Source organism: Bos mutus, chromosome 1 (assembly GCF_027580195.1).
Source record: "Bos mutus isolate GX-2022 chromosome 1, NWIPB_WYAK_1.1, whole genome shotgun sequence".
Taxonomy (NCBI): Eukaryota; Metazoa; Chordata; class Mammalia; order Artiodactyla; family Bovidae; genus Bos; species Bos mutus.
The window spans coordinates 133,590,311-133,603,412 of NC_091617.1; the positions used below are offsets into that span (position 1 = coordinate 133,590,311).

Below are 13,102 nucleotides of genomic sequence, written 5' to 3' on the forward strand. Positions count from 1 at the left end.
CCCACAAGCGACTGTTCAGGCAGAGCTGGATGTCCACCCCCTAAAGAGGGGCATCACTGTTACTCCCGAGTGTGAAAGTGGAGAATATGAAATTTTAGAATAGCATGTGTTATATGTGCTGTGATGTTTTCTGAATATAAACTTGACTTTTTTTAGGTGTTGCTGTGCATCAGAGGGTTTTTTCCGTAAGAGCTTTACTGAAATATAATTCACGTGCCATTTAAGTTACCCATTTAAAGTGTGCAATTCAATGGTTTTCAGTTGTGCTATATTCAGAGTTGTGCAGCCATCACAATCAATTTTGGAACATTTTCTTAACTCCCAAGAAATTTGTACCCTTTCATCTTCACCCCCGGCCCCTCCACACCCCCCAGCCCTCAGCAACCACCAACTACTGTCTCTATAGATTGCCTATCATAGATTTTTCATATAAATGAATGAAGCCACACATATGTGGTCTTTTGTGACTGGCTTCTTTCGCTTAATGCTTTCAGGTTTCATCCATATTGTAGACTCATACTTCATTCCTTTTTATTCCCAAATAATACTCCATTGTATAGATATGCCATGTTTTGTTTATCCATCTATCAGTTAGAGGACCTTTAGTTTTTTTTTCCTTTTTGGGCGCTCTTATGAATAACCCCATGAACATTCACGTACAACTCTTCGTGTGGACATGTCTTCACTGAGCCTGGGTGTATACTTAGGCTTGATATTGCTGGGTAATATGGTAAATCTAACTTTTTAAGGAACTGCCAAATTGTTTTCCAAAGTAACTGAACCATTTCACATTCCCATCAGCAATGTATGAGTGTTCCAATTTCTCCATATCCTCATCAACACTTATTTTTTATCTTTTTATTTATTACAAGTGGGTGTAAAGAGTTTTGAGTTGCATTTCCCCGACAACTAATGACATAGAGCATCTTTCATGTGCTTATTAGCCATTTGTATATTGTCTTTAGAGGAGTGTCCTTCAGATCCTTTGCCCACTTTTAAATTGGGTTGTCTTTTTATTATTGAAAAGCTTGAATTTTTCATGACTATTCAGCTGAACTTTAAAACTCAGCCCCAATAGGAATTGGTTAGACGTCTCCAATTTTGTGTCTCTCCCCAGGAAACAGAACGCCATTCTGGGAGAATTCCAGCCCCTAAAATTGTGGTTCTTAATCTCTTTTTGGCTCACAGATATCTCTGAAAGTCTGGTAGGAATTATGGATCCTCTCCCTGCATTTAATATCAGGGAGTTCCTGGACCTTCCACTATTCAAGCTTTGCCTTAACTAGTTTCTTTTCATAAGAAGCGTATAAACCTACTTCTGATTGGGTTGTCAAATCATTTGAACTTGGCCTTAATGGGCAATGTTAGTTTCCCAAATTCTAGGTTCCCACAGAAAGAAAGAGTGAACTGTTGTTCAAATGATTAAAACTGCACAGTGGAGAAACAGCTTTTTATAGGAGATTGCTTTTATAGATGATTGCAGTCCATCATGCCTCTAAATTTTCCCTTTTCATTAAGCCAGGCTACAAGAGCTTCACGCTGTCATGTTGGTGACTTCTGAAACCTGGTTCCTCAGTTGCACTTCAGCGTTATGCCAGCAGCCTGCACTGAAGCCCCCTGTAAGGAAGCCGTACTGATCCTCTTATTATTCAGTTACAGACCTGCTGTGGCCCACTCCCACTGCTCAGGCACACACAGAGTACTTCTCTTGAACCCATGGTGTGTTTCGATTTTGTAATAATTAACAAAGAATAATTTAATTATGTACTTAAGTAATAAATAATAATGTTTTCTCCTCTGCTTTGGCCTTTAAGAAGCTCAGAGGTAGTGCTGCTGCCTGCCTCTAACAACCAGGCTGGACTAGCTGCTCCTCTGTGACCAGCGTTCACGGCCCTCACTTGTCCTTTGGCCCAATCCCACCATTTGTTCCTTTTAGATGCATTTTTGCATTTTTGCACACTATTTCAATCTGCTTCTAGAACAAGTCAACACGTTTCTTTTTCTAACCTTGCCATTCTGCACCTTATGTTGTGCACTTCATGAAGTGCTGTGCATGACAACTGTTTACTCGCTGTATGTTCTCAACGACAGAGCTGACTCTGTAGTTATCTTTCTTACCTGTAACTTTTAGGTTTTGGTCTCAAGGGCATTTTGCAAACAGACCGCCATCACCTATAGTTTGCCTGGTGTCACACGTCTGTGTATGAAAAGGAAGACAGAATTTTTTGCAGCTAAACTGACATAATCAAAATACAGAGCATGGTATTGTTTCTATTCCACAAGATACTCCCATAATTTTACTGGATCAGGCACTGTTCTAAGTGCTTCACAAACACTATGAAGTAGATACGATTTTTATCTCCCCCACTTTACAGATGAGAAAACTAAGGCCTTGAGAGGTTATTAATCTGCTCAAGGTCACGGGGCTAGTAAGTGGCAGAGCAAGGATTCGGAACAGGGTTGTGTGCCTGCAGAGACCACACTCTCTACCCCCAGGCGCTGTTAGAAAGCCAAGCCACTTAAATCCTTCCTGTCACATGGGAACAACGACACCCACTGCCTCCTAGACTTGTTGAAATCAAGAGGCTCCATGGAAAGGTCATGTCCAACCCATAGTGGGAATTCATCTTTGTCTTCTTCAGCTAAAATCTGCATAGAAATCCAGACACAACTTCACGAGGATCCAGGCCAAGAAGAATAACTCACCCAAGAAAATGTCATCTGAAAACCCACAACCAGACGACAACACCCTTATCTTTTCAGCTAATTCGGGCACCCCACTCCCTGGGAGGTTTTGTAAAATGTATATGAAGAAACTAACTCAAATTTAATTTTGACACATTTTAATATTTGGCATCTTTTTGAAGAATAAAGTTAAGAGATTAAATTACAATTAAATGTTCTGACAAATTCAATCAGTTAACGATTTCAACTTAAAACAACACAGTACTGTATGAATGTAAGAAAATGCATAGCACCTCATGTCTCCTTATTTCCAGCAACTACAGTCTGCCATTGTTTCTCCTAGTCAACAGGTAGTATGAACATTCCATAAGCTTGGGGCAGTCTTAAGACTCAGAATCCCCTCATAATAGTCCATATTGGTACAGTATTTTCAGAGTCTACAAAGCCCTTTCAGAAGCACCTTTTCAGTAAATCCACTAAACCCCATGAAGTATGATCCATTTTACAATGAAACCTAGAATGGTGGTGATCTTCATCCACCTAGTACTTGCTTAGTACGTACTATGTTAGGCAACCTGCGGACTGAGGACGGCCCCTGCTTTTGAGTTTTCAGTTCAGTGGGAGAGACACAGAAATTGAGGAGGAAGCACAGGGCAGTTTGAGCTTTGAGAGATGCATGCACAGAGCGCCGTGAGAAACAAGGAGGCCCCTTCCCTGGGATGTGTGTGGGAAAGCTTTGCCAAGCAAGGTACTGGGGCACAGGCCAGGAGGTATGTGGGAAGAGGGGCTGACCAAAGTGTTGGCAGCATGTACGAAGGAAAAACAGTGGCATCTGAGGAGAGACATTTATTCCCTGGTTTCTGAACTACTTGAGTAGCTCCAAGTGCGGGGCTTGTGTGGAGAGATGAGGGCCCCCAGACAGCAAAGTCCTTCCCCTCAAGGAGCTTGATTCTAAAGGCAGAAGTGACAATAAAAACGCAAATCAAGTGATGGGAGGGCTGCAGAGTGCTGAGTACTGTGAAGGCAATAACTCTGGGCAGGGAGCAAGAGAACCTGGGAGAAGTGGATTTTGGAGAAGGCAGTCAGGGAGGATTTGGAGAAAGCACCTAACATGCGTGAAAGAACGGGAGTCCAGGTAAACAGCAAGTGCAACGACCTGCACAGGTTAAGGCTGGCAGCTCTCAAAAAACAGAAAGGAGGCCAGGGAGGCTGGAGCACAGGAAGGACAGTGATGGAGTGGGTGATGGAGGTGGGCATGGAGTATTGCGGGTCTTATGGGAGATGACAAGCAACTCACATTTAAACTTAGTGGAACACGGAGCCTTTGCAGGATTGGAAGGGAGGTAGCAGGGACACTGTTTAATTTACATTTCTAAAGGATAACTTAGGCGGCATTATGGAGAATGAATTATTGAGTCAGGAGTAGGAATAATAACAATTAGGAGGTACTGCTGGAATCTAGGTGAGACTGGGTGGCAGGCACGAGGAGAGAAATGGCTGGGTCTGAGACAGCAGGCGGAATTGACAGGACCTCCCAAAGGCTTGGATACAGAGCTGTGGGTAAGGAAGAAATTAAGGAATAACTCCCAGCAACTGGCACACGATGCCACCCTGACATGGAATCTAAGCAACAGGGCCATTCAAGAGCTCTCGGAAATCTTCAGCCTAAGGTTCTTATCAGACATTCAAGTGAAGATAGTCTAAGGCAGGAGCTCTGGGGAGAGGTCAAAGGGGTCACTGGCCTACAGACAGAATTAAAAGCTTAAAAGTTGAATGCAGTAGTCTAGGGAAAGAGCATGTTGAGTAAGAAAACTCACACCAAAGTCCTAGCAGAGGCCTTTAGTAGAGGAAAATTCAGAAGAGTAGAATCAGATGGAATAAGTAGGAGTGTCAGGTCAGAGAAACCAAGAGACGGTGAGGGGGGAGACCAAGCGTGTGAAATGATGCTCAGAAATGACAAAGTCACTGGTGACCTCCAGGCCAGGAGAGCAGTTTCATGGTGGGGAGGGAGGTGGGGTTAGAGAGGATTAAGTTAAGAAAATAATGGGACGCATCTATTATCTTTGACAAAGGAAGCAAGAAAATACAATGGAGAAAAGATAGCCTCTTCAATAAGTGGTGCTGGGAAAACTGGACAGCTACATGCAAAAGAATGAAATTAGAGGAGCTCATTTAACATGCTAGTAAAGTTGTGTTCAAAATTCTTCAAGTGAGCCTTCAACAGTACATGAATCGATAACTTCCAGATGTACAAGCTGGATTTAGAAAAGGCAGAGGAATCAGAGATCAAATTGCCAACATCTGTTGGATCATAGAAAAAGCAACGGAATTCCAGAAAAACATCTACTTTTGCTTCATTGACTATGCTAAAGCCTTAGATGTCTGGATCACAACAAACTGTGGAAAATTCTTCAAGAGACGGGACTAACAGATCACCTTATCTGCCTCCTGAGAAACCTATATGCAGGTCAAGAAGCAACAGTTACAATCAGACATGGAACAACGGACTAGTTCCAAATTGGGAAAGGAGTCCATCAAGGCTGTATATTGTCACCCTGCTTATTTAACTGATATGCAGAGCACATCATGTGAAATGCCGGGCTGGATAAAGCACAAGCTGGAATCAAAATTTCCAGGAAAAATATCAACAACCTCAGATATACAGATGAAACCACTCTACTGGCAGAAGGTAAAGAGGAACTAAAGAGCTTCCTGATGAGAGTCAAAGAGGACTGAAAAAGCTGGCTTAAAACTCAACATTCAAAAAACAAAGTTCATGGCATCCAGTCCCATCACTTCATGGTGAATAGATGGGGAAATGGTGGAAACAGTGACAAACTTTATTTTCTTGGGTTCCAAAACCACTGTAGATTAGGACTGCAATCATGATATTAAGAGATGCTTGCTCCTTGGAAAGAAAAGCTATGACAAACCTAGACAGTGTATTAAAAAGCAGAAACATCACTTTGCTGACAAACGTCCACATAGTCAAAGCTATATGGATGTGAGAACTGGACCATAAAGAAGGCTGAGCACTGAAGAATTGATGCTTTTGAATTGTTGTGCTGGAGAACTCTTGAGAGTCCCTTGGACAACAAAGAGATCAAACCAGTCAACCCTAAAGGAAATCAACCCTGAATATTCATTGGAAGCACTGATGCTGAAGCTCCAATACTTTGGCCACCTGATGCAAACAGCCAACTCACTGGAAAAGATGCCGATGATGGGAAAGACTGAGGACAGAAAGAGAAGGGAGAAACAGAGGATAAGATGGTTAGATGGCCTCACTGACTCAAGGGACACGAATCTGAGCAAATTCTGGGAGATAGTTAAAAACAGGGAAGCCTGGCATGCTGTAGTCTATGGGGTCACAAAAAGTCAGACACAACTTAAAGTGACTGAACAATAACAGAACACTTCCTAATACCATACACAAAATAAAATCAAAATGGATTAAAGACCTAAATGTAAGGCCAGCAACTATAAAACTCTTAGAGGAAAACATGGGCAGAACACTCTTTCACATAAATCACAGCAATATCCTTTTTGACTTAGAGTAATAGAAATAAAAACAAAAATAAACAAGTGGGTCCTAATTAAACTTAAAAGCTTTTGCACAGCAAAGGAAACTATAAACAAGATGAAAAGACAACCCTCAGAATGGGAGAAAATAATTGCAAATGAAAACAACCGACAGAGGATTAATCTCCAAAATCTACAAGCAGCTCATGCAGCTCAATAACAGAAAAAACAAACACCCCAATGAAAAAATGGGCAGAAGACCCACACAGACATTTCTCCACAGAAGACATACTGACGGCCAACAAATACATGAAAAGATGACCAACATCGCTCATTACTAGAGAAATGCAAATCAAAACCACAATGAAGTTATCACCTCACACTGGTCAGAATAAACATCATCAAAAGAGTCTACAAATAAGCGCTGGAGAGGGTGTGGAGAAAAGGAACACTCTTGCACTGTTGGTGGGAATGCGCACTGATACAGCCACTGTGGAGAACAGTACGGAGATTCCTTTAAAAACTAGGAATAAAACTACCATGCATGCACGTGTGCAGTCACTTCAGTCGTGTCCAAATCTTTGCAACCCCATGGACTGCAGCCTGCCAGGCTCCTCTGTCCATGGGGATTCTCCAGGCAAGAGTACCGGAGTGGGCTGCCATGGTCTCCTCCAGGGATCTTCCTTACCAGGGATCAAACCCACATCTCTTATATCTCCTACACTGGCAGGCAGGTTCTTTACAACTAGTGCCACCTGGGAAGCCCAAGCTACCATATGACCCAGCAATCCCACTACCTGGGCATATACCCTGAGGAAACCATAACTGAAGGAGATACACGTACCCTAGTGTTCACTGCAGCACTATTTACAGTAGTTTAGTAGGATAAGGAGCCAACCTAGATGTCTAATGACAGATGAATGGATAAAGAAGTTGTGGTACACATAAACAATGGAATATTACACAGCCATAAAAGGGCGCATTTGAGTTAGTTGCAGTGAGGTAGATGAATCTATAGCCTGCTCTACAGAGTGAAGTCAGTCAGAAAAACAAATATAGTATATTAACACATATATATGGAACTAGAAAAATGGTACTGATGAATTCTTTTGCAGGACAGGAACAGAGACACAGATGAAGAGAATGGACTTGCAGACAGTTTGGGGGAGGAGAGGGTGGGATGAACTGAGAGAGCAGCACTGAAACATACACATGACCACGTATATAGGTGGCTAATGGGGAGTTGCTGTGTAACACAGGGAGCTCAACTCTGTACTCTGTGACAGCCTGGAGGCGTGGGACGAGATGGGGAATGGGAGAGAGGTTCAAGAGGGAGGGGACACACGTGTACTTATGGCTGATTCACTTGTTGTATGACAGAAACCAACACAACATTTTGAAGCCATTATCCTCCAATTAAAAATAAATTAAAAAAAAAGAGATGGCAGTGGCCACAGTCACTGCAGACAATTCTCGCCAGAGACATGAGTGTGAAGGGGAGCAGGTGTGCGGAGCAGGAGGGAGGATGTGCAACTGAGGTTTTGTTTTGCTTTAAAGAAAGGAGAAATAACAGGATGTTTGCTTGCTGATGGGAAAGATCCACAGAGAGGGCTGGTCACAGGAGCCCCATCTTCTGACAAGAGCCCTCCACCTCGCCTTCTGGTCTCTGGTTGCACATTCCAGCTCCTCTGCTGGATCTAACCACACGATGCTCGTGTGCTGGTGTCCTTCGGCCCCAAGTTCTGCTCTTCTCTCTCCTTGCCCGCCTCCTCCAGATCTCCACAGCTTCAAATGCTTCTGCACCTTGACATCTTTGTCTCCCGACAAACCTCTCCTCAGAAATGCAGATGCCGAGATTTCTACTGAGTGTCCCCAGGCTCCCACACTAACCCAGCCCCAGGCCCAGCTCTCACCTCTTTCCCACATCTGTCTTTTGAATAGGAGAGGGCTTCCTGTCAAAATTCTCCAGCCCCTTCACATAATTCCACCTAGCCTTGCACATTACCAGCCCAACTGACTAATGAGGAGCAAAACCAGTATAAAACCCAGCAAAATCTGGATCACTCTGCCTCTGAGATCCATGCTTCCACTACACACACTGCTCCCAAAGAAATTTCCTACAGTTATTTTATTTCCAACATGCATCATAAAATCTTTAATTAGTCTACAGCTATTACACTTAAGTCAGCAAGAGAAAGTATTACTTTATGATAATAAATATTAATATGAGAAAAAAGTCTAGCAAAGTGGTTTATTTACATGTTATTGCTGGAAAAAGTCCTTTAAACAAGACAGTGCAGAGAAAACACCTTAGAGCTAAGTATCAGCTTTTCAGATTCGTCACGGCAGCTTTAGTACATCTCATTTTTATGGTTTCTATATAGTCACATGTTCAGGCTTTCAAAGAGCTGCTACTTCATGATGACAGTAACTCTTCAGTGTTTATTTTTATTTCCAAGTTTGTGATTTTTAGGAGGCTACTTTAGGACTGTGAATTGTTTCACCGTCTTCTCACTTTCTCGCTTTAGTTCTTCGATGTGAGCATCTAGGCGCTCTAGGATGTGATGAGACCTCAGCTCTTCCTCTTCCAAAAATCTTGTGGCTATTGAACCAAGAGGAGACAGAGGCAAGGGACACTAGAAGAGAAACACATTTTGACATATGTAAGTTGAACAGTATATTTCTAAGACACAGTATTCATGATATTTTCTAACTACCAATATCAAAAGGGGAGTGTTTTCCTCTGACAAGATACTGTTTTTATCCTAATGATAATAATAGTTTAAAAAAAAAGTTCCACAAAAATTAACACAGATCTCTTCCTTTCTGACAGTTATGTAAGTGTGAAGTGTCATATAAATATATTAGTTACTCATTTGAAGACTTTCAGAGCCTTCTATATGCTAGAAGAAATATACTTAATGCCTATTTCAAACTTATTTATAAAAATCTGAATGTTACTTTTTAAAGCATAGAAAATCTACCTGTAATAAATTAGATACCAGGTAAAAATCAGTATTTTCCTTCCTCCAAAAGAGTCTACAGCCCCTTGTCTGAATTCACTGGTTTCAGAATTTAGATGTACCCTATTTAGTTGACCCTTATCTGCAGTAGTTATTTTCTATAACGTCATCTCAAACACTGAATTAATGAATATTGAAACACTGCTTTTATGGGAAACAAACACATACACACAAACTTCACATAGATTATAATCCTAACTCCTAAAAATAACTCACCAGGTAGATTCTGTTTGCTTTATTTCACAAAAAACAAGGCTCACAGTGTTTGGTGACTTGCCTGAGGCCACCCCATTAAGGGGGGCCAAAGCTGGGGTTCAAACCCTCATCAAGCCCAGCATCTGAGCTTCGTGCACTGTACTGCCCATGAGTGGCTCTATCTTCTGGGCCTCTCAGCACAAGAGCTGAGACAAGAGGGTAACGTACCACCTTGGCAGACCTTAGCTGGAAACGTGCAAGTCCAGTGACTCACATTTTGTCCAGCTCTGCCATGTTCATGGATAACTGTGGAAGTGCTAGTGAGTTCTACTTACAGGTAACAAATAGTTTAGCAAGTAGATGAATTCACAAATATAGAATACATGACCTATGATGAGTCTGAGGTAACATCCCATCATCAAACACATTGGTATTTCTGACATAAAATGTTAGGTGGGATCAATCAACATTTTATCACATCATATCAGTTCAGGCCAGGTCAGGTCTTAGTGCCAAACTTAGAAAGAATGTTAGTCATCAGGTCTTTTTTGGATTTCAGAATTACATATATAGTACGTTTATTTCAACAACTAAAAGAGGACTCATATGGACTTGTTGGCACTTTAAAAAGTCAAAAATACTGAACTTTCACAGATACAGGACCATCAGGGTGATGAGAATGAATGGCCAGAGGTGAGTGCTTCAGCACAGAAGGCAAAAACAAGGGTGGAGAGGAGTTCTCACATCTGCTGCAGGAACAAGGGGCCAGCCCTGTCGAAGGGCAGCGTCTGCCACCAGGGCCCTGCGGGGCGGCACCTGGTCTATGGTCTATAACAGACACATCAGCTGCCATTACTTCCTCTGCCTCGACCCACTCTTTCCCTTTCCAGCCATTCCTTTTCTCCTTCACCACTATCTACGCCCCAGGACTATCTTGGCAGGCAGAGATATTCCTTGAACCAATCATTTCCAATACAAAGGTGACCCTCTCTGAAAAAGGCAGGAAGGGAATTTTCAATTTTGGCTAAAAATAAATGAATCCCTATAACTTATATTTAATAAGACACATTTTGAAAAGTACTCGTGGCTGAAGTCTTCACAAGCAAAATCTTAGGACAGAAATACATGAGAATAACAAAGGGTACTTAAGAGAAAGAACCAGTAGGAGACAAGAAAAAAAAAAAAAAACCTTATGCCTTAAAATAAAAAAATAAAATCAAACTAAACACACTTAATAAACTAGTAAGATCAGAAAGTGTCCATACCGAAGATGTAAAGTCTTCTGGGTCATTTATACTCTCAGAGACAGTGTCAGAAAAGTTGGTTTCATTTGTATCTAGCACTGAAGGCAGAGAGTTAGTTTTGCACAGAAAGTTAGATGGCAGAGAGACAGTGGAGCAGCAGGAGCTGATCTGATGGCTCGGGGGGCTGAAGCCTCGGGACAGGGACACAGGCTCTATGCTATCCGACGCTTGTCCTTGTGGAGAATGAAGACCTGCTTTGTAGGGCTCAGCCTTCATCCCATCATGCCTGTGCTGGCCATGGGCTGGCCTGGATAGCAGATTAGAAAATAAAGCAGATAAACACTGTAGCAATTTTCCTCCTTTAAAGAAACAGACTTATTGTTGGAAGTTCAATAAAAATACAGAACCAGACTAAGGAGAAGGCTATAATTTACAAAATCAGAAGCCTGTTCAGACCAGGCATTCTTTTCATCACCCTGGCCCCAAATACCAATCCCCATGACCACGTTCCTGCCCCCACAGACTTACACACCAGCAAGGAAGACAAGTAAGCTATCTGAGTGCCCTAGTGGGGTTGGTGGTAGGACAGAGGGGAGCACTGTGCAGACAGAAGTCCCTTATCTTTACCTGGGGGTGAGGTGGGAGTGGCAGAGAGGGTGTCAGCAAAGGTTCCTGGTAGTAAAACATGTAAGAGCTGAAACCGGGTGGTTTTTCATTGAATGCTGATGTTTTAGGCAACAATCTATTATTAGTTCACCAAAAATACAAAAGAAGCTTTTTATAAAAAGCTAACTTCCACTTCTTATGGGACAAGTGAAGCTAGAAAGGTGGGAAGCAGTGTAACAAAACTCAGGGGAATTAGGCTGTTATTCTCACCTACATCTAGACATGAAAGTGATATATAACCCCCTGCATTTTTTAACCTAACAATTTTACTTGTACACACTGTACTTCAGAATTAAATATAGGGTCCTTTGATTAAGATTTAATTTCTATAAATTGGAAATTATTCTCAAAGAAATGAGCATTACATAATAAAGATACATATTTTAAATAAACTATGAAGAAAATTTACTTGAACTCTGTATTCTTGAACTCAAGTACTCTGCTGTATGTTGGTTTAAAGATCCTGTCCCGGTTTTTTTTGCATATCTGAGTAGAAATCTCCAGCTGACCTTTGGTATCCATCAAATCTTTCTGTAGTTGTTGATTTTCAGATACTAATTTATTTAATGCCTCAATATAATTTTCCTGGAGGTCTGCTAGTGAAATCTCTTTTGCCTAATAAAAAAGAACAGAGGCACTTAATTTGTAAAAGAATACTTGTGATCTGTGATACTGCTGGTGGAAAATTACTTTTAGCTGTGACTAGTTAATCTATGGTTTTACTTAGGAAAAAGTATAGATCTGATTTTGCAAAAAAAAAAAAAAGCGTATTTCTTACAGTTAATGGGGTAGGAGCACAATGGGCTTCCCTGATGTGTGAAGGCTGGAGGAAGGCTGGAACTAGGATGGAAAAAAGCTACAAATGAGAATCAAATACAGACAAAAAGAAAGAAAACAGTAACCATGAATTGTTTAAGAAAAGAGAAAGTTGAGCTTAGTGAAATAAATCAGACAGAGAAATACAAAGACTATGTCATCACTTACATGTGGAAACCAGAATATAAAACAAATGGATACTACAAAACAGAAACAGACTCACAGACACAGAGAATGGTGACCAATGGGGAGCGGAGGGGGCGTGGCCAGACAGGGGAGGGGCGTGAGAGGCACAACTACTATGTATCAAATAAATGAGCTACAAGGACTTATTACACAGCAGAGGACACAGCCATCATTTTATAATAACTTTAAACAGTATAATCTATAAAAATATGGAATAACTATGCTCTACACTTTGATATAATATTGTAACTATACAACTAGAGTTTAACTTAAAAAAAAAGGAAAAGACAGAGACAGAAGGTTGACTAGCCCCACAATACCTGTGGAAGACAAAAGAGACCTATTTCAAAGAAAGAAATCTGAACATAAGGTTCTGAAAAGGAATTCTGACTGGCATGGACAACTTTTAAATAAATAACTCTCTGGTCTTGGAAACTTTTACATAATGTTGTACCTATTCCGGTATGTGAGATTGATTTTGACATGATAAGTCAGTATTCAACAAGGATGATGTACGAATTACTACTCTGATATGGTCTGAATTCTGTGATTATAAATTCTACTGCTCTTCAATTCTAGGTGTTTCCTAGTAATATAGTACCTAAAAAAACAGAAGTCTGGACCATTTTTTCCTAATGACAAAATATTTTCATTAGCATTCTGAAAAATTATGGTTATCTTCTTTGGAATTTAATACAATGTTTAGCTTGCCCTTTTCCATAAAGAGTTTTTTGAAAATAAGCTGGTCAAGTAGTTTTACAAACA

At 41.1% G+C, this 13,102-nt stretch overlaps 1 protein-coding gene across 8 annotated transcripts in view; it reads right to left on the reverse strand.

The window, feature by feature from the left end:
- Positions 1-2,837: 2,837 nt before the first annotated feature.
- The window catches only part of CEP63 (centrosomal protein 63), a 79,440-nt gene continuing 69,175 nt past the window's right edge, over positions 2,838-13,102 (reverse strand). For 6 of the 8 annotated variants that reach the window (XM_070376037.1, XM_070376029.1, XM_070376016.1 and 3 more), the window contains 2 exons: positions 11,745-11,950; positions 2,838-8,843 (listed from right to left, as the gene is read on the reverse strand). In XM_070376037.1, coding sequence (XP_070232138.1) covers positions 8,810-8,843; positions 11,745-11,950 — 240 coding nt within the window. In that variant the 3' untranslated portion in view covers positions 2,838-8,809. Of the gene's footprint in view, positions 8,844-10,690; positions 10,977-11,744; positions 11,951-13,102 lie in introns of all 8 variants that reach the window. The other 2 variants (XM_005907845.2, XM_070376010.1) reach the window with 2 other exon arrangements.